The sequence below is a fragment of the Seriola lalandi genome, unplaced genomic scaffold (genome assembly GCF_002814215.2).
Source record: "Seriola lalandi dorsalis isolate HSWRI2012SDOR001 ecotype SW California unplaced genomic scaffold, Sedor1 jcf7180002054881, whole genome shotgun sequence".
Classification (NCBI taxonomy): domain Eukaryota; kingdom Metazoa; phylum Chordata; class Actinopteri; order Carangiformes; family Carangidae; genus Seriola; species Seriola lalandi.
Window position 1 is genome coordinate 510,875 of NW_019525434.1, and position 20,942 is coordinate 531,816.

General features: G+C 41.1%; 1 protein-coding gene across 1 annotated transcript; it reads left to right on the top strand.

Annotated features, from left to right (window-relative positions):
* The first annotated feature begins 711 nt into the window (after positions 1-711).
* Positions 712-20,826, top strand: ptprna (protein tyrosine phosphatase receptor type Na). Its single transcript, XM_023428623.2, has 24 exons — positions 712-1,059; positions 4,547-4,597; positions 9,245-9,355; positions 10,111-10,228; positions 10,324-10,471; positions 10,633-10,828; positions 10,965-11,117; positions 11,198-11,323; positions 11,434-11,468; positions 11,564-11,829; positions 11,957-12,043; positions 12,203-12,282; positions 12,464-12,528; positions 14,599-14,808; positions 15,329-15,595; positions 15,688-15,835; positions 16,117-16,190; positions 16,348-16,425; positions 16,695-16,814; positions 17,769-17,935; positions 18,770-18,823; positions 18,976-19,040; positions 19,442-19,515; positions 19,633-20,826. Exons 1-24 carry the CDS (start codon positions 984-986, stop codon positions 19,702-19,704), a joined length of 2,841 nt encoding a protein of 946 aa, XP_023284391.1. The 5' UTR covers positions 712-983; the 3' UTR covers positions 19,705-20,826.
* Positions 20,827-20,942: the final 116 nt, after the last annotated feature.

Consider the following 20,942-nt stretch of genomic DNA (forward strand, 5'->3'; position numbering starts at 1 on the left):
GCTATAATCAGAGGGGTTCCAATCAGAAGGGATCAATTAAGCTAACTGAAAGTGTTTGCACTTTCAGTCTGTGCATTCCCAGTTTCAATGCCAGACTGAGAGACAAATATTTACAATGACAGTAGAAATGATTTTAGGAGAAAAACAGTCTGCAGCCAAATGATCACATTTGTCAGGGCACTGGGAATGTCTGGTAAACAGGAACAAACACTGGAAATGTTTATTTATTAAAGGTTGCAGTCTAGCTTCCACATACAGTATTGGATCTGGGTGCACTGTGGTCTTACCCGGACTTGAAGGACGTCAACTGAAGAGACATTTTCGTTTCATCACCAAGTAGCTAAACATCAGGTCACCAGGGTTCAATGCTGTCAAACATGAAATTAAATTCAATGTAAGCTTGAAACACACACACACACAAAGACACACTCACACACATAAACATATACGTGTGAACACCTGCAAGCTGTTTGAGATTGCACGTTTTGTGCGCATACCTGCATGTTTATGAATAATAAATGAATGACGTGGATGAATGGGTGGAATATGAACGTGAACACTCTCGACCAGCTCCCGCTCTCATTTGGTGATGACGTACAGTAGCTGCAGGTGGATGTCTTGAAGCAGAGCCCCCCACCCCCATCCCCACCGCCCATCACCAGACTCGTTACGTTATTTCCGCAGCTGTGCTGTCGTGAGTAGATACTACGTCGCATGTTCCTCCACCCCCCTCACCCCCCCTCCATCCCCATGCCCCGCCTTTTCACTGTGAGGAATTAGTTCTTTCATCCATTTATTTATATTTTTTCCTTCACATGGGCTTTTTCGGGGGGGGTGGAGTGTGAGCTGTCGACACTGGCTGCAGCTCGTTTGAACAGTATGGGGGTTTAAAGGACTGGTGCAAGGGACCAAAACGAGACCAAAAAGAGACTCCGCATCTTTTTCTCTGCATCTCCTGCGCTGCGGTGAGGCTGGAGAGGATCATGCAACACCTCACACCATGGCGAGCTCTGCTCCTTCTAACCGCGCTGTGCCAACCAGGGAGCTCAGACAAATACGGTAAGCTGATGATGTTGATGATGCTACAGATGATGATGGCACGAGCCTTACCAGAAATCACTGTTACACCACCGTATTGTCCCCACAGGTTAATGTCGTGTCTAAGTAGCTAACGACTTTATGGTGATATCATCCTCCTGTCGGCTACTTTGTCCACTGTGGCACGGTGCTGTAATATTCCAGCTCAGAGTAAATTTAGGAATAACTGTATTCACGTGCCACATTAGAGGGCTATGAGTTGTTAAAAATGAACTGTATTTTGAAGAATATTGAGAATATTGAGAGAGATACAGTATGCGAGTAAATGTAGATGATGATAATGTAATGAGATTAAACAGAGATGGAGGATTCAAAGAGTGGAGGGGAAGAGACAACTAAGTCTAGGGAGTAAGGGATTAATGACCCATATCATCCCTCCCTCAAAACTCCTTATGCTATTATTGACATAATGTTATTGTTTGGAGTCCTTTTACTAAAACAGTCACCAAATCCAGATGTTGAGTATAAATCAATAACGCCCAGACCAGCCTGTGTACACAATACAAGATGAAAAGTAAACAGCAGACTCATGTAAACAATTCAAACATAAAATAAAACACAACAAGTCATTTTTTACGAATTTATATATGATACCAAACACTTAAGACTGATTTCAATAAACATGGCTGTTTTTAGACGGAGATATACTGTGGGGTGCAAATCTCTAATGAGCAAAAACAAAAGAAAAGGAAATAAATTCAGTTAAACAGGTTATTTTAAATGTGTTAGGTGATTCTTTAACTGTGTCACTCTAAGCAGTAGAAGTAGCAGTGACATTAGCAGCAGTAGCTGTAGTCTAACTATTATTGATAATGGCAGTTATAGCAGGCTCAGCAATAATTATCTTCTACTGATTATTGCTATAGATGGAGTGACTTGAATATGTATTTTAGTAGATTGATGCATTGAACTGGTATCATTTGTAATTGATGCAGTGATCCAACAAGTGAATTGTTACACCCGCATATTTTATTGAAAAAAAAAAACAAAAAGCCTGTCTGTCTGACGTGTGTAGGTGGAGATTTGTGAAGTAGGGAGTGAATTCAATGAGTAATTCAGACTGATACTGAGAAAGGCCAAACGCTATTCCCTCCTTCAGACGTAAACAAGTGAGCATGGTTTTGTTCGACTAGAAGGGCTGCCAACCCATCATTTTCCCTCCACCTCTATACATATCCAGTCATTTAATTTGTAATGTATATTTTAAATGTTTTCTCACTTTTAGCCTTTAAGTGCAATCACCCAAATGTGATTAATGAAACAGCTTAGAGGCAACTGGTTACAGCTGAGTCTAGAGCTATAATATGTATATGTGTATTTATCCAAAACGACTCTACTAATAAATTAGAATTAACATAAATTACTTGTGTTTCTTTACAATTTGCCATTAGAATCATCCTGAGAAAAAAAAAACACCCCTGAGAAAACCGAAGAAATAACAAAAGCACAAAAACAGGGAACAATGCAGACTACAATGAAAAGCCATTCTGCAAGCGCCAGTGATTTCAGCACCATGGAGAGAAACTAGTCACCACTGTTGCTTCCCTTTGTCCATTCATTCATTAATTCCTTTCACACATGCATCCATCCATCTGCTCATTTGATTAGACGTCCATCCATATGTGCGACTGTCCATCTTCACACTCTCAGCATGATGTTCGTGTGTGAGTTGACGTTTCTGCAGCCAGTTATTTCCCTAAAGGACTGATGCCCTGTTGCTATGACAAATTGTAATATTTCCTTGTCAAAGTCTGTTCTCATTGGAGCCTTTGTGTTTTACCATGCTAGCGTACACATTTTGAATACTGATAACTGAAGCTTCAGTGATGTCCCTCACTTGTAAATTGCTTTGGTTAAAAGCGTCTGCCAAATGAATAAATATAAATGTAATAATTATTCAATGATGATAATAAGACAATTCACATAGGTCAACACACATACTTGTAAGGGTAACATCCTCCTCAGTGTTGCATTTAACAAACCACAATGTACAGTCATTTGCAATCATATCCAAATAAACTGAAATAAATTTGTTGAAGTGGCTTTGTGACCTGGTTCTTTGTCAATCGTCTGACCAACACGACAAGAGATCCTTTCCTGGACCATCAGTCACTGTCTGATGACTACTACTCTGTGAGCTGCAACGGTGCAATTACTCAGAATCGTCTTGGCTGTGTAACAATACAATAATATCTGTGTGTGTGTATGTGTCTGTGTGTGTGTGTGTTTCTTCCAAAGGTTGTGTGAAGGTTCACACACAACCCTCCACAGATCGGTGAGGGCCGGTCTCTTGGATGGTGTGTATGTTGATATCCACCCAGATAGTAAATGCTTTTACGGAGGTATTCACTTTTTGTGAGTGTGTGAAAAAAGGAAGAGAGTAAGATTTTACATGTATTAAAAGTTCTCCCTTATGCACATTAAAACCCACATATAGTGTCAGGTTTCAGACTTAAAAGTTTTGGAGGGAATCAGACAAATACAAGATGTTGTGTACTGTGTGTACACTGTGTGTGTGTGTGTGTGTGTGTGTGTGTGTGTGTGTGTGTGTGTGTGTTTGTGTGTGTTTCTCCTCAAAGAAAGAAGAGGTGAGTCACAGAAAATGCTGTTAGGTACTGCGTCACTTCATTTAAAGGCAGAGAAAGTAGTTCTCAGTCTTTGTTCTCTATCCAAGTTTGTGTTCGGGTCAATCCACAATTCAGAAAACCAGCTAGTCACCCGCCATATAATTGGGGATATGTCCAATCGGTCTATTTTTTGCTCACATACACTCACACACAGATTTTATACCACTTATTTGAAATGTATTTGCTTTTTGTCTGTTACATGCTCACATGGCCTCTTGAAATTAGGAGCAAAAAGAGACGAGATGTGACATGAGAAAGAAAGAGGGACAGCCAGACAGAGCTTTCCATTCATATTCTGCTGTGTTAGGTTCCTATCTATCGCTAACCACCTGCTCCTTCCCACATTGCCATACTCTCCAGGGTCTTACTCACCAACCTAAAATAAGAAGTAGTGCAGCAGAAATAGACATATAATTTGATATATAATAAAAATATATAATTAAAAGAACAAACGACAACATTGTTTTTGTGTCCCCTATCATAAACTGATTATGAACGATTTCACTTGGGGTGAGAGACTTTTAAAATATCTCTGTCTCATAATATAAAAGTCTTATGATGATGGTAATTGCATTAGAATGTAATATAAAAGACAGGGTGAAGGTTGTGGGTGCTTGGTTGTTGGTGGGTTGGGTGTTTTGGTTACCACCATGAAATACATTTGAATCTAATTATAATGAATAAGCCAGGGTCAAGCTCACTTTGTTTTGTTCTCATTTCAGCCCTCTAAATGTGAGTTAAAGAAGTCGTTGCCATGGAAATGGCTGTAAAACATCTTCCCCCGACTACCTGCTAACAATCTATTTGTCTCTCTCCCTCAGGTTGCCTGTTTGAGAGAAAACTGTGCACAAGGGATCAGTTCTGCTCAGATGGTGAGTACAACACAGACACACACAGACACAGAAACGCACACACACACACACACACACACACACACACACACACACACACACACACACACACATACACACACACACACACACACAAACACATACATACATAATCAAACATAATCTCTTTTTTGAACTTGAACATTAAACTTTCAAGACAGACTACTTTCTTAATCATTTCTGTTCCTCTACAGCATGTTCAATTATTAACCCTGCAGCTGGACACACACACACACATTATGTCACTGGAAGCATGCTGGCACAAAGACTGCGTATAAAAATATACAAACACAAGTCAAGGATTTTTCCTCTCTCACGGCCCCATGTGTCTATCTCGCTCTGTCACCTGCCCTTCTCCCTTCTCTCATCTTTATCTAAGCCCCTCCCCCGCTCCACTGTCTCCATGGCAACACTGACATCACGGTGAGGTCGACACCCCCACAGTTGTTGTGCTAATACAGTGATGAGTCACTGACACACACTTACGCATTTCTCTGTGGAAACTGCACTTACGCACACACACAGCCACTGGACAGAATACAAAATGGATCGGCGTACTTAGAGCTCATGTGCAGATACAGGGCCAGATTTATGCACATCTGTGTGTCTGAGGGCAGAGCGAGAGGAAAATATCCATAACGGCTACTCAAAGATTTTTAGTGTGATTGGTTGTAATGAGCTGTCTGTCTCTCCGGTTCTGTGTCTCTTCCAGAACCCGCAAAATAAGCTGTGATCTGTTTGTTAGACACAAATGTTTTAGCTTGTAGGGGGAAAAAAAGAAAGTGCAGTTCTTACAGTGACTAACACTTTATAAGGAATACACAGCGATGGTGTTGAGTTTAGATCAAGAGGTCAAGAGGGTGTCTGACTGCATGAGCAGAAAACAGTAAGAGTAAAGTCAACAGAAAACATTCAGACTCTTCTGAGTCTTCATGAACTGAACTGAAGCCGTGTGTAATAAATCCTGCTTGTGTTCAGTGTCATGTCCGCTTGACCCAACAATCGTACTCTACAATGCATCACCTACATTTTGAGTCTGTAAATATATGATTTTATTTGTTGGTTGGTATGTTTGATATCCGAAACATCAAAGACGTTATGAAGTTATGAAGTGTTGTAATTCTGTACTGCTAAATTATAAAATTTTTTAAAAAAGAATAAAACTATGACGATAGTTGAAAGTTGTCCTGTTGTTGCTCCTCTCATACATGTGGCTATGCTACATTGTAAATGAATTACTGTTTTAGTTAATGTTTTGTTTCCTTTTGTGTATATTTGCAAATGCAAATTGAACAGTATGTACTGTGATAAACTTTTTCAGAAATGAGAAGCTATTATCGGTATTAATCCTTCGGTTTCATTACTCCACCTTTTTTTTTTTTTGTTGCAGCGGGCTTGTTTGCTGTTCTACTGGGAGTTGAATGGGAGGATCAATACCAACTTCATGTCTCTGTGCTTTAAGAGATGTGGAGACTGATCCAATACATAGGTCAGCTAGCCTCCACTAAAACCAGAAGGATTACCCCTTCTAGCTTAACTTAAACATGAAAGCACCACATAATCAGCGACTGTGAATTTTCAAACTGAACAGAACAATATCTTTTGAATTGGCAAAGTAACGTGTAATATCTGCTTCTACCCAACACTAATGATGACAGATATAGCAGCTTATTTTATGGTGTCCTCTATAGTACCAAGGCAGTGGTGCATTTACAATTGGTCTCTAATGATGTCGGCACAGCACAGTCTTCTCTCTCTTTGCAGCAAATCACCTTTTTTTTTTTCCTGCGAGCCCTCCGCTCGTGATAGGGAACATTGATTGTGTCATGTGTGCCTCGGTGTGCTGTATGGACAATACAGCATGTTTTAGATGTTGTTTATTTGTGTCTGTCTGTGGCAGGATGTGTGACTGGCCCTTATAGAATTGGGTGTGCACAGGGCAGTCACTGTCTGCAGTCTCCATACGTTTGATAGTAGAGTAGTTGGGTGTGCAGTGTGTGTGTGTGTGTGTGTGTGTGTTTTTGAGGGAAAGGAAAGTCAGAGGTGCAGGTTTTGTTGTGTTGTGTTTTGCTCGTAATATTGTGTAGGAGTCTATCAGGCTTTAATGGTTTGACTGCGTCCTCTACCAGCTTCATAGTGCTAGAACAGATTGCATAAGGTCATGCTTATGTTGTTGCAGGCATCTTCTCTCTAGGACTATACAGGTTGTCACAGTCTGTGGCATGTGGTAACCAGAACAAGGTCATACATTGTCACCTGAGGTCTGTCCACACAGGTGTAACACCCTGACCTTGTCACCCTGTTGCTCCTTGAGTGTGGGGCTGAAGACTACACGTTTGAAATATTTGTTTGAAATCTGTTGGTGTGGAGTTATAAAAAAAAATGAGCTCACCAGACCTCTGTATCCTGCTACTCAACTCTACTTGAGGCTAGAGGCTACATTAGCCGCTTCTACAATAAGTCTTCCAAATCTAGTACTAAACTGTTGGCAGTCGAGTTGCATTGTGGGTAGGTAGGTGCCATGTTTTGACAAGGAAGAAGAACAGATGGAATAAAATTGATGCCGTTTCTGGCTTTGCAGCATCGACTTAGATCTTTTTTTAAACTATCCATTTTGAATGAAGCACTGAGTGCAATGCTAAGTGCAGCTTTTTTAAAGCCAAGACATGAATTACAGCAGACCCTTATTCTAAATAAAGTTTTAATGTTTGGGTTGTTGTTGTTGTGGTATCAATGGAAATCAATTAGAAGAGATAATAAAGATTGTCAAAAACACAGCTACCAAACAATTCTGGAGTAATTTATTTGGAGCATTTTAAATCATGTAATTTGAGCCAAACATCGCATTTCTTCTCCATTTAACAGATTCCTCGTTCCAACATTGAATACTATGTTCCCTGCAAAAAAAGATTTCCACAGAAATAACTCAAGCTCCAGAAATAGTCCCAATCCAATAAAACCATGCGGTTTTCTGTTTTCTCTCCATTCATCATCTATTCCTCCTCATGTCCCTTGTGTCTTTGCTATCACCACCAGCGGCTATTGTATTTCCCCAGTGCAATACACTGCCAGGGAACAATATCTTATCAGTATCAGTATCAGTATCAGTATCAGTATCATATCATCAGCATCAAATTTGTATGTGATTAGGCATCTCAAGTTAGTGTTGTGTTACTGGTCAGACACAAGACATTTAGCTTGCTGCGCACCTACCCACCCAGAGGGAGTTACCTATGGAAAACGTAAATAATATATAAACATGGTTCTCTACTTATTCTTCAATACATCAAGTTGCAAAAACTAAACTGCACTGCTTAATGTAAAATTTGTTTCTATAAAAACACAATAATCCTCTTTCATCTGTTCAGTATAACAATTCACTATCTGGCTGTGGCTGGTTGGGTTGGTTGAGATTTATCTGGTGTAGTGAAAGACTGTGGTGACTCATCATTGCGCCACATAATACATACTCTGCACTGCTTCATTTCTATTCCTTTCACCTAGCAGTCTGACAATCTTTCTTCAACTTAACTCTCTGAGCTCAGGGAAGAAATCCCAGTCTTGTAGATGAGATTTGGCTTTTCACACTGTAATAAAGTTAGAAATTTCAATTTGAAATTCAATTGAATCTAAACTCACTAGAATAACTAGAATTTTGCAGTAGGTGGCTTCCTTCCTGAATTTGTTTTTATCTGATGCAGGTGCAGCAGAGCACGGAGTGGATCAGCAGCTTTTCAGTATGAACAGCTTAATCCCTTGGTTCCAGCCAGTTTTCACTGTGGTTCATGTCTGAACTAATTATTAGATTATAATCATTAACTTATGATTTAGAGTGGGTGACCACCTCCATACCACAATGCAATTCAACAGATGTACAGTAAAGTAGAGAACTGGAACATATCTTCATGTGCTGCGGATGTTCAAAAAATCGATTCATGTATGATCATGAAAAAAGAGCACGTCACAGAAAATGATTCTGCGTAAATGCTGTTATTGTTCCTGTTGCCATGAGGCTGCCTGAGGGCTAGCAACTCTCAAAAGGAAACTGTTTTAAATTTTCAAGAGCCCACACACTGACAGTGGCATAACCTTGTGAAAGGACTGTGACAAGCAGTATAAAGTGTTTGGAGTGAACTTCAAAACTATGACTCACTGCTCTTGGCTCGTGTGGCGTGGGCTATCAGAGGAATTACAGGTTATTCCAAGAATGATGTACCTCAAGGGAAGGATCCCTGAGCCATATGCGTTAGAAACGTATATGGTTTCAGTTAAATTACAGTTTAATATCCACACTGTTAAATACTGATATGTATTTGCTGTTGTGCGCTGCATCTCCTAAGAGCCTTTATCACAGCAGACATTTTAGATTGGAAAAGCACAGATGGTACTCATGACATTAATAAGGTTCATTTTCAAATGTCCCAGTAAGTCATGACAATGACAGGGAGACAGCATGCACAAAAACCAGGGCCCTGAAACTGCAGCAACTAAGTCAAATTAAACCCTCATTCATTTTCATGTTTCATACCTGTACTTTTCTCCCTGTGATATGTTAAAATGTCTTTCATGAAAAAGACCTATTGTATCGCATGTGTCCATAAATTATTTTTGCGTGTGTGTTTATTCCAGATGGGCTGTTTGGTCAGTGTCTAAGCTCTAAGCAGGACCAGGTCCAGTACCAGGTGTCAGTTCCTGTTCTGAAGAGGATGCAGGAAGTCCTCAAACAGCTTATGCTACAAGGTAAGATCGAACATGAAAATCATTTACAAACCTTAAACTTGTTAAAGTGAATGCCCCATTGTAGGTGTGATGAAAACACTAAGTCAAAGGTTTAGACAGTGAAGTTGTGTGTAATTTCTTGTGAGTCTCTTTCATGTATCATTTACGCTGGTCTCATAATGAACTTTAATTATGAATTCTATTTGCTTTCTAAAATCAAAATGTCAGTCAGGTGTTAGTCTGTGTCAGAAAGTCAATACAAAATGCTGTAAAATATTTTTAAACAAGACTAAATGCCATGCTAAGTGCTCTGTGAGGCTTTACTTACCGGCTAGGCAGTTCCTTGAGCTAAATGCCAATGTCAGCAAGCTAACATGCTGATGTTAAGTTGGTTCACTATCTTGGTTTAGCATGCTAGAATTTGCTAATTTAACACAAAAACACAAAGTGCAGGTGGTAATGATAAATCATAAACCAAAGTACTGTATTGTCATGGTGAAGTTCATTTGGTTCATGTTAACTAGTATCCATTGTTCTGACATGAAGTCTGAAATCCATAGATCCTTTATCAATACAGGCAGTAATCCATGAGTCATGCAGGTACTTGAACACAACTCCTATTAGAATTTGTATAGATTTTCTCTGTCTGTCTCTCTCTCTCCCTCACACACACATCAGTCTTGCACTTTCACTGTCTGCCTCTGTGGCTTTCTTTAATCTCTCTCTCTCTCTGTGCATGTGTGTGTGTGTGTGTATGTGTGTGTGTGTGTGTGCAGGGCTTTCATGGCAAGATGATATCACCCAGTATATTTTATCAAAGGAGCTGAAAAGAGTTCCCCATACCACCCATCCCCCAAAGCCAAACTTCTCCTCCTCCTCTTCTCATCCACCTCAGTAAGTGCTATCCAGTTACCACCTTTTATTTCACTCTATTTTCAACCCCTCTATATCCATCCTAATCGTGTCTCTGTTTCTTTCCTGGTTTCTAGGTCTAAACAGCACATCCCCCATCACCACAGTTCTAAGTCAGGGTCCACACCTTCTGCTGGCAACTATGTGGACTACATGATCGTTGAGCCTCCTCAGTCCCAGCTGCGCATGCAGACAGCATCCATGGACCCATACACATATCACCAGGTATACAAACACACATGACTGCACAACAGCAGGTGCGTCTCTGCTGCACAGGTGTGGTTATGCCAGGCAAAAATCCAAACTCATTCAATTCAATCAAAACTCAAAATAGCACATCACAGTCTAGTTCTTAGATGACAGTGTTATACATCTCCCAATCACAGCATAGGTACCAAGATGAAGTAGAAAGATCTCTCTTAGGGGCAGGAGGCAGCTATGCCCGCCCCTCTTCAAGGTCCCAGGCCAATCAGAGAGAGCGAGAACGTGACAGGCAGCTGCTACAGGAAGCCTTGTCTCTCTACCTGGCATCTGCACAGCCCTCATATCGCCACAGAGGAGCTGCTTCCATGGCTCCTGCAGGTAAAATATTTTTCAAATTTCCTAAATAAAACACTGAAGAAAGAAGCTACTCTGGAATGTCGGCACATTATACAATACATTATAACTAAATAATACTCTTCACCTCTACCATCATAACCCATTATACTATGAGCAGGTCTACCTTACTACGATGACTTGGAACTGGACATACCAATAGACTATGTGGAAGGCTACAACCTAGAGGAGAGACTTGGTACTGCAGGCAGACAGCAAATGCTGCAGAACAAGAAGGTTCCTCAGGACTACAGCACTCTGTCTGGAAACAATGGTGAGGAAAAGGAACTTAAACTAACTTATACTTAATAAGAAAAATGCAAGATTAGAGCTAATTGTGTTATCTTGTGTTAGACGGCTTGCTCCAGAGGATGTCAGGAGTCTTGCAGAGGTACGGAGTTGACCCCAGAGAGCTCAGTCAAGAGCAGCTCTACAAGCTAGCCCTAATACTGCAGCTGCTGCAGGCCCAAGACAAAACAGGTACAGTCCCCAGATGGTAAGAATGGAAAAAAAAATCAATCAGACTAAAACTGATGTGTGTTTTACTGTAGTATTTGTCTAAAACCAGTAGTTTGTCTCTGTCAACACAGATCCTATTGAGAAAGACGTTATCACCCTCAAGGAGGTACAGTATCTCAGCATCTGTTATTATCAGTGGTTACAAATTGTAATCCTGCACTTTTATCACCAACATGTCCTCTATCACCCCCCACCCCATAGATGCAGCTGTTAAAAACAGACAGTGTGTCAAATAAGCCGCAGAAACCTGTTCCTGTTCCCGGTCCACCTGATGCCCCTCTTGCCCCCTCCTCTGCATCAATCCCAGCTACACCTGCGGCCAAGAGCTCCAGCCCTCCCCCCTCTGCCACCCAGCCTCCTCAGGCCGCTCCTGCGGAAGCTGGACAAGGCCTGAAGGAGCAGGGACCACCACTGGTTGAGGGAATGGGAGCTAAGGAGGAGTATGGATACATTGTCACCAACCAGAGGTCTGCACTCGAGCAAATTGAGCAGTCAATTCATCCGTTTGTTGTACACTGCTTAAACTTGTGTTGGAAGGCTGTCATAAAACATGGCATTGACATGGAGGATGATGATGTGTTTCTTTCTTCCCAGTCCTCTGGGTCTGTATGATGGAGTGAAGCTGTTGGAACTACTGGCTGATAAGATACACCTGACAACCAGCAGCTTCATCAACATCAGGTAAGACCACTATTATATGTGTCAGTGTTTGAGAGACTTGTGAATTTTGCTATTTTACACCCAGCACTAAACAAATTTTTCCCCTGTGTGTGTGTGTGTGTGTGCGCACGTGTATGTGTGTGTGTGTGTGTGTGTGTGTGTGTGTGTGTGTGTTTCCAGTGTGGTTGGTCCTGCGCTGACATTCCGTATCCGCCAGAATGAACACAACATGACGGCTGCAGAGGTGGCTGCTAAAGCTGGTGAGACTCAAAACACACACACACACACTCACACCTATCTACCCACACATACACGCAAGCATGAAGTGAACAATACAGTATGTGGGCACATTATCCTGTCACGTCCTCAGATTCCATATCACCAAAGCTTTGTTGTCTCACATCCAATAACAAAATCTTTGTTGTTTTTTCAACCCTGCAGTATCTGAAAAAAACTTCCTGGAGTCTCAGACTGGCCTGAAGATTGTACAGACTGGCGTGGGAGAGGTACTTGCTACACACACACACACACACACACACACACATACACACACACACACACACACATGGACACACACACGGACACGCTTAGCCTACACAGCCTCTGTGGAAAATTTCCCCTTGCTCCTATCAGTAGCATATGGAGCAGTTGTCAAGGCAACAGAGATATTATCACTGCTCTGTATTCTTTACCATTTCCACTTTAATCATTCATCCATGGGCTTGAGCCTGACACATTAACAGACTTGCCGGTGTCAAATGAGACTGCTGACACTCTTGCTTTCACATTGTAGTCATCACATACCGGTTGGTAACTTTTCTGAAAATGGGGGGAAAAAAAATCTTCTAAGATAAATTGTATTCCAAGCACAAGCACTCTGATGTTAGAGAGCCGTACTGTACGGTGCAGCACAGACAAAGGCGGCACAGCTGTCTCACCTATAAAGCCGGTTTTCCTATGCATGCAAACCCCTGTGAGTGTGTGCCACCTGGAGGGCAAGTGGCCTGAACAAATCAGCAAGGCGACACTTCGTGACAACCAGCATTTCACTTGTTGCCATGGCGTTTCATCTTCTACACCTCCCCCCTCTACTCCGGCTTCCTGATCCAAGGTGCTATGGCAACAGTTACAGGTGTCATTAACCTCATTATTCCCTCTTATTCAAACAAACAGCCTGATTCCAGGCCTCTGACTCATCAGCGGCATCTCACATCTTGTGTGTAATGGATTAATAACAAAAAGCCCATTTAGAATGAGTATTAGGGTAACACACACAACAGTTGGAATAATTTATTGAAATGCAATGCAATTTAATTTCCTGCCAATACATTAATGCCGTATGTGTGTGTGGTGCTGATGTAATGGGATGGCAGAATGTTTTAAATCACTAAATAGTGAAGTCTTCTCATTAGTGTTGTCAGTTATGATGAATTTATTTAGAAATGCATTTTTAGATTCATTTGATTATTTTAAAAATAAAAAAAATGGTTGCATAATTGAAATTAAAAAATTATATAAGGAAAAAATCACTTCTTCCACAGATACTGACATAAGTACAGTTTGATTGACACAGGGTTTTCACATCAAAAGTGCACATAGAAAAAATACAAATATGAATAAGAAGCCCAGAAAAGGTCACATGCATGTAAACGGCGGTGATGTAGGAAGACTGAGTGAAAGCACAGTTCTTTGCCATACAAAAGCACCATAAAAAAAAAAAACAACAACATAAAGGACAACAGCAACCACACAACATTACTGCCATTCAATTAACAAGAATATATCATCTTTAACATCACTATTTCTGATTTATAAGTTGCTGAGTTCGTTCAATCATCCCAATTTATCGAGGAAGTTGTTTTCAAATTCTGTGGTTTTTAGTGATATATTAAAAAGCAAAAGCCAATGCTAATTTCTTATGCTATTTAACATACATATACAGTAAGTATTGTGCTTTGGGAAAAATAAAAATAAAATAAATGTAAAATAAAAATAAATAAAAGTCCTTTTAAAAATGACAGTCCCTATTTTCTGTTTGGGTCTTTTGTTGTTATAGGACAGATCAAAATCCAGTTTAGTTGAAGCTCTTGATTTGTTCTATTTTAGAATGAATTTATTCTTTCAAGGCTGGTTATTTTGTTTACCTCCTTTTTCTGTGGCGTGAACAGGACTGTGGCGATTCAGTCTCTGTATGTATGCGCATGAGGAAAAACATGACTGAACAAAAGCTGTTTATTTGTATTGGGCTTGCAAAAGGTGGAATGACACGGTGGAACAGACTAAAACTTAAATCATCATTGTGTGGCACATCTTGTGCAGTGGTTCACTGACCTCCACCAACCTGTGCTGTCTTCCTGGATCATACCACTTTGCCCTTCTCCAGACCTCTGTCTTTAAAACTCAACATCAGCTGCTCATTGAGCACACCTCGCTGTCATGTGCAGTCGCAGAGAAACAAATCTCTTGTTCAGTTGAAATGAATGACCATTGAATTCCAGTGGCAATCTGTTTTCTTTGTCTTCCTTCCAACCTCCCCATGTCTTGTTCACCACTCTTTATTATCGTCTTTTTCCCAGAGGACTGATGCACGGGGTCTCCCTCAGGTAACCAGGGTTTCCCAGGGCTCCAGTGGGACGGTTATCACCCTTGTTTCCATGGCGGTCGTGGGAGGTGTGCTGGTATTGGCCATGGCTGTAGCTTGTCTCAGACACTATGCTCAGCAAGTGGCCAATGGCAAGCTTGGCCTTGGGCCAGAGGGAGGAGCAGAGACACACTTTGACTACCAGGTATGGCAACATAAAGATAGTCAGAACTAATGAAAAGACATTTTATGTTTGTATTTTAAACTATTTAAGAATCCAATGTCATTTCATACATTTAATGATCCTCTTCTGTACTGGTTGCTAAGCTTCCTAGATGTTTTCTACCTGGTTGTGAAAGTTGTAAAACACTAAACACATAAAAACCAGAGCATGGACAGTGAAAATTGCAATATATTTCTGAATATCTGGTAGATCGCATATTATGCTTCGGATTTAAATTACAGGCAACAAGCAAAATAGTGAAATGATGGAAAATATATCACTTGTCATTTTATTTTTTATCATCAAGTCATCAATTTTTAAATGAATATTTTATTTTAACTTTTTATTATAAAAAAGTAGGATTTTTCTAATCATTTCTCATTGATTGGTTTTCTGTGAAACACAAAATGATAACTGATTATTCAGTTAATCAATGTTGACGGTGATGCTTAGTAGCAGCTCTATTTCTGATGAAAAGATTCCCTCCCTACTGTCTGTTCAGGAGCTATGTCGGCAGCACATGGCGTCCAAATCCTCCCTATGCCGCCAGGACTGTGTGGGCGGGGTGAGCAGCAGCATGGCGGGGTCTGCCATAGCCACGGGTGCTGGTGGTCGACGGGGTACAGACACATCTCGCGTCAGCAGCGTTTCCTCCCAGTTCAGTGATGGTCCCCAGCACAGCCCATCCTCCACCCACAGCTCTACCCCGTCCTGGAGCGAAGAGCCAGCCCAGTCTAATATGGACATCTCTACTGGTCACATGATACTGGTGAGTGAATCAGTGTGGATTCTCCTGCTGTAAAAATCTTCCTTGTTGATTATGAGAAGTTGTTAATGTCGTGCATGCTGCTCCCCCCACAGGCGTATATGGAGGATCACCTGCGCAACAAGGACCGCCTTCAGAAGGAGTGGGAGGCTTTGTGCTCGTACCAGGCTGAACCCAGTTCAGTAGCTGCGGCTCAAGTCCCGAGCAACATGGACAAAAACAGAAACGCTGAATCCCTCCCCTGTTAGTTGATCAACGTGTCACTCTCTCTGATCACTTCTGTCATCTGTCATTATGTCATGCATCTGTCAGCTGTCAGTCACCGCATTATATCTCGTATCCAAACATGTACAGCATCGTGCTACTTTCATGCATTTCCATTGAACTGCATAGTAAGAGCCAAGGGGATTATTATTTATTATATTATTATTTTTATCCTAAACATAATTTAAGCAGCAGCCACTCACTCAATCATTATATCATTAGCCGTCTAATCCTTACTTAACACCTGATTTCTTCTCCAGATGATCACACTCGGGTGAAGCTGAAGACTGACCTGAACCCCAATAAACAAGATTACATCAACGCTAGCATCATTGTAAGACCTTTAAACATTAGTGGTTTGCTACATGGTGAATTATCATCTAATCCAATATGAAGATTTAAATAATAAGCCATTCTTTGATGAGTTTCACATCTAATACACCACAAACACTTAACAGACCCTGCTTTCTTTTTTTTCTTCTAACCAACAGTGTGATCATGACCCTCGCCAACCAGCGTACATCGCCACACAGGGACCTATGTCCCACACTGTCGCTGATTTCTGGCAGGTCAGTGCAGTTTTTCCTCCACTTTCCTTTTCCTGCCTTGTTTTCACACTTCTTCCCTATCTGCTGGATTTCCTTTCTATTCTGTAATAGACAGATAAATAGAAATAACAAAAGGATGCAGGCCATTGGGCCATTCAGTCTGCCAGCTGCCACAGACTTACTGAAATGTGACAGCTGAATGTATGTGTGTGTATGTGCCTGTATCATTGTGTCTGCATCTATATCCACATGTGTCTGTGCGTGTGTGTGTGTGTGTGTGTGTGTCCCAGATGGTGTGGGAGAACGGCTGCACGGTGATAGTGATGATGTCAGCCCTGGTGGAAGATGGAGAGAAGCAGTGCGAGCGATACTGGCCCGACGAGGGCTCATCACTCTACCACATTTATGAGGTTAATTTCATGTTTTGACTCATAACTGTTCATTTCGTATATGGCACAAAACATCAAGTGTAATGCTTGCCTGCATTAGCCCTGTTGTCGTAACACTTTTGTTCAAAGGACACATATGTGTACAAAAAAGGAAGAGGGCCCTATGAAAACAAATAAATACACTTTCAAGGTCTGAGATTAATCTCATAATTTTTAAGACAAAGTCAGAACTCTGAGATTTAATTCACGCTATTAGGATTAATCATAATTCTGAGGAACATCTCGAGGAACAGGAGGGCCACATGATCATTTGACCCAGTTTTTTTTTTTTTTTTTCTCTGCAAAACGTCAAGGCCATTGTGCATTTGCGTTAGCGAGCGTCACAGCCACAGTAGCATGAGAGTTGGTGGGAAGAGCAGCTCCATTGCAGCACGTTTTTAAATGGGGACCACCTCACCATCAACTGCTTGAGGTGTAGGTACTGAGAAATTTAAAAAGAAAATGTGCAGAAGGGAAAACTTCATCAGCACGAAGCATATCAAGCATACAGTGTCGCTGCATGGTGGAATGAGGAAACATGAATCTCTTTGCATAAAAACAATAAATTCTAACGTCAACCAGTGATAGTTTGTCTCCCCCTGGTGGCAGCTACTTACAGATTTGTTCCCTCTCATCTAATGACAACATTTTCCATGTTTTCTAAGGAATATGTGTTACAAAAATGAAAAAAAAAAAGGGTAATGGGTGTTATTTTGTATCTTGTCATCCACTAACTGTAGGTGAAGCTGTGCACTTGTCTATAAAGATTGACTGCTTTTGGTTAATATGAATTTCTTGTTTGCCTGACAAAGAAGATTTTGAGGAATTTGCTAAATTCAGTGGATGGAATTCTTTCCTAAATAAGAAAGTCACTTTTTTTTTGTCTACACTATATCCTCATCTTTTCTGTCTACACCACCCTCCTCTCTTTACCAGGTGAACCTGGTGTCAGAGCACATCTGGTGTAAGGACTTCCTGGTGCGTAGCTTCTACCTGAAGAACGTCCAGACACAGGAGACCAGAACCTTGACGCAGTTTCATCTGCTGAGCTGGCCGGCTGACGGCATCCCCACCTCCACACGACCACTGCTCGACTTCCGCAGGTAAGAGACTACACAGCTGCACAAACACACACGCGCACACACACACAAACGCACACAGACCATCCCCACATGTGCTCTTGAGTTCAGCCGCAAAATTCAGTTATCAGTAAACACAAAGTAGATTAAACAGGTAGTCAGGATGCAGTGGGTGAGTCAGTGGTCACATGAGTGGGTTTGAATCTGCCTGATTATCTTCATCACTTCCATCTCTTTTCCTTGTTTCCCATCTTCCCTGAAATTTCGCTCTGTGTATAATCAAATAAGGCATCCATGCTATTCATTTCATGCCTTATCCATCATCTCAGTGCTCTTTCTCTCTCTCTCTCTCTCTCTCTCTCTCTCTCTCTCTCTCTCGCTCTCCCTCTCTCCCTCTCTCTCTCCCTCTCTCCTGGTGTGCAGGTTGATAGGTTTGTATTTTAACATCTCCCAGTGTCATTTTTGTGGTTTGCAGCTAGTACTCTGGCTCCAGTTGCATAGTCACAAAAATGAGCATTGGCAGGTGTGACTGGCTACTGCAAGAGGGACAGTGAATCTGTGGCTTTCTCCTCACTTGTTCTTTCCTGTTTTCCCATCTCACTGTCCTTCACAGCCTCTTGCAGTTTTCATTTTTTTCTGTCCTGACAGTCTTTCCCTCATTCCTAATCTCATTGTTTTCATCTGACAGTTTCATACGTCTTCCCATTCCACCTTCTTCCTACTCGGTCGCGTACTGCTTTCATCTCATTGCCTTTAATTTACCCACGACCCAAATTACATGGAGACCTTTTATCCTTTACTGTGTGCATTTAGTCGTGCTTTCTTTCTTCTACTTTCCCTTGTTCCCTTGCTTTCCAGGAAGGTGAATAAATGCTACAGAGGTCGTTCCTGCCCAATCATCGTTCATTGCAGGTAAAAAAAAAAAAAGAAAAGATTCTGATGGGCCACAGAAACACCAGAATTTTGCAGAAACATACAACATGTATGTGGTTTGAGCGGTTTCAGGTAAAACAATTTGGAAGATGCTTTGACAGTTTCCTCATGTGTCTCTATCACTCCCACAGTGATGGCACTAGCAGGACTGGCACGTACATCCTCATTGACATGGTGCTGAACCGCATGGCCAAAGGTGAGCCGTACATTCAAACACACACACTTTACAGATGTATACACGGGATATGATTCGACACCTAAACGTTTTGATATGGAGCTCATAGATTATCCAAGATGAGCAAAGTGGTCCTGTGGTAGGTAGCTTAGACGGGAAAGTTAGCTGGAAAATGTGACATCACATGATATTTTGTTTGTTTTTAACTTTTTAAAGATCACAGAGCTGAAGAAAGTCTTTCAAAACCTCTCTTAGAAAATCCATTTGGTAACAGATGGAAACTCAGATGTTTTATTTACCGTTTTTACAGGTTGAGTGGATTTAGAGTGAAGGGTGTTTATCTTCTGTAGCACCAAAGTAGTTGTAGGAAACCTCAAAAACCATAGCAGTGATGCTTTTACTGTCCCTGCTGTTGTCATTAGGAGTGAAGGAGATTGACATCGCAGCCGCACTGGAGCACATCAGAGACCAGAGGCCTGGCTTGGTCCGCACCAAGGTACTGATAATCTGTCTGTGTGTGTGTGTTTTCAGTATTTCCTGTCTTCCTCTGTCCCATGTTTAACCATCCCTCTCTCAAATTTTTTTCTCCCCTCCCTGCTCCCTCCCCACTCAGGACCAGTTTGAGTTTGCGCTAACAGCAGTAGCAGAGGAGGTGAATGCCATCTTGAAAGCCCTGCCACAGTGAGCAACAGCCGGGGACACACTGAGGACATGCAGACAAAAGAAAAAAAGAAATACACGCTCCAAAAGGACACGCTTCATGGAACCCAGTCATGTATGTCTGGCCATCACTGTAAATAAGAATTTGCTCTACCACACTTGTTGTCAGCATGCAGTATTTTACCATCTGCCAATTCTCCAGGTTTTTGCAACATTTGGAACCTAATTTTGTGAAACGTGCATTAAATGATGAGGATGTAAATATGAACAGAGGATAATTTTTTTCACCACTGTGGCACAAATTTGAGTCTTTGCTCTCTGGAATTTCTACCTAATTAGACAACAACGAGGCCATTAGATGTGAACTGCAAAGAGCCAGGATGTGCATATACTGTGCTGGTGTGAATCCAGAACCTCTGGATTAACCTTTGCCTGATTACAGAGAAGGGAGCCATTTGTTGTGTGGTCCTACGGTCAGAGAGGATACATTAGTGTAACATTGTTTACCATGTGATTCCATCTTTGCCTCATCAACCATTTTACTGGATATGATGACACGATTACCTCAAATTATTGCTTAACAGATGATTTACCACCAACACTGGTCTGTTTTGGCTCGTCTGCTGAACATTACGATTTTCTCGGACTAATGATAAAATAATGTTAAATCCTTTCACAAACTTATCAAACCTCTCAGACGTCCTTCTTGCTGATATACAGTGAGGTTTCTGTCCATTTTACTCTCTGAGTGCGGTGTTACATGTCCACCAGAATACTGTATGCTACCGTTTAGTGTGTGTCGACTTCCAGCAAGTTTTTATTTGTGAGGCTCGTCTTTGCCTTGACAACTTGATTGTTTGCTCTAAGCCCTGGCTGTTTTGTAAAAGATGCTGTACTTTGACCACAAAGTACGCATCGCACACGCACATACACACGAAGTTACTCTGTTTGGGTTCTTTTATTGTCTTTCTCAGTGTTCGCCCTTGTGATTAATGTAAATAATCCTGATCATCCCGATGATTGTCATTATTTCATGTAGCAGAAAGATAGAAAATATCTATAAAAATGTATTTTTGACTTGATCTTAATAAATTTGTGATGTGATGCAGCAGAAAACGGACAAAAAAAGGCTTGAGTGCTCTTTTTTTCTAGGTGTGTTTTACAGTATATCTAATAAAAACAGATGTTAAATGGGGCATTTAAAAAAGGGTTGTTTACCCCAATATAATTTATCCATTGATATGAAATCAACATATCATCCAA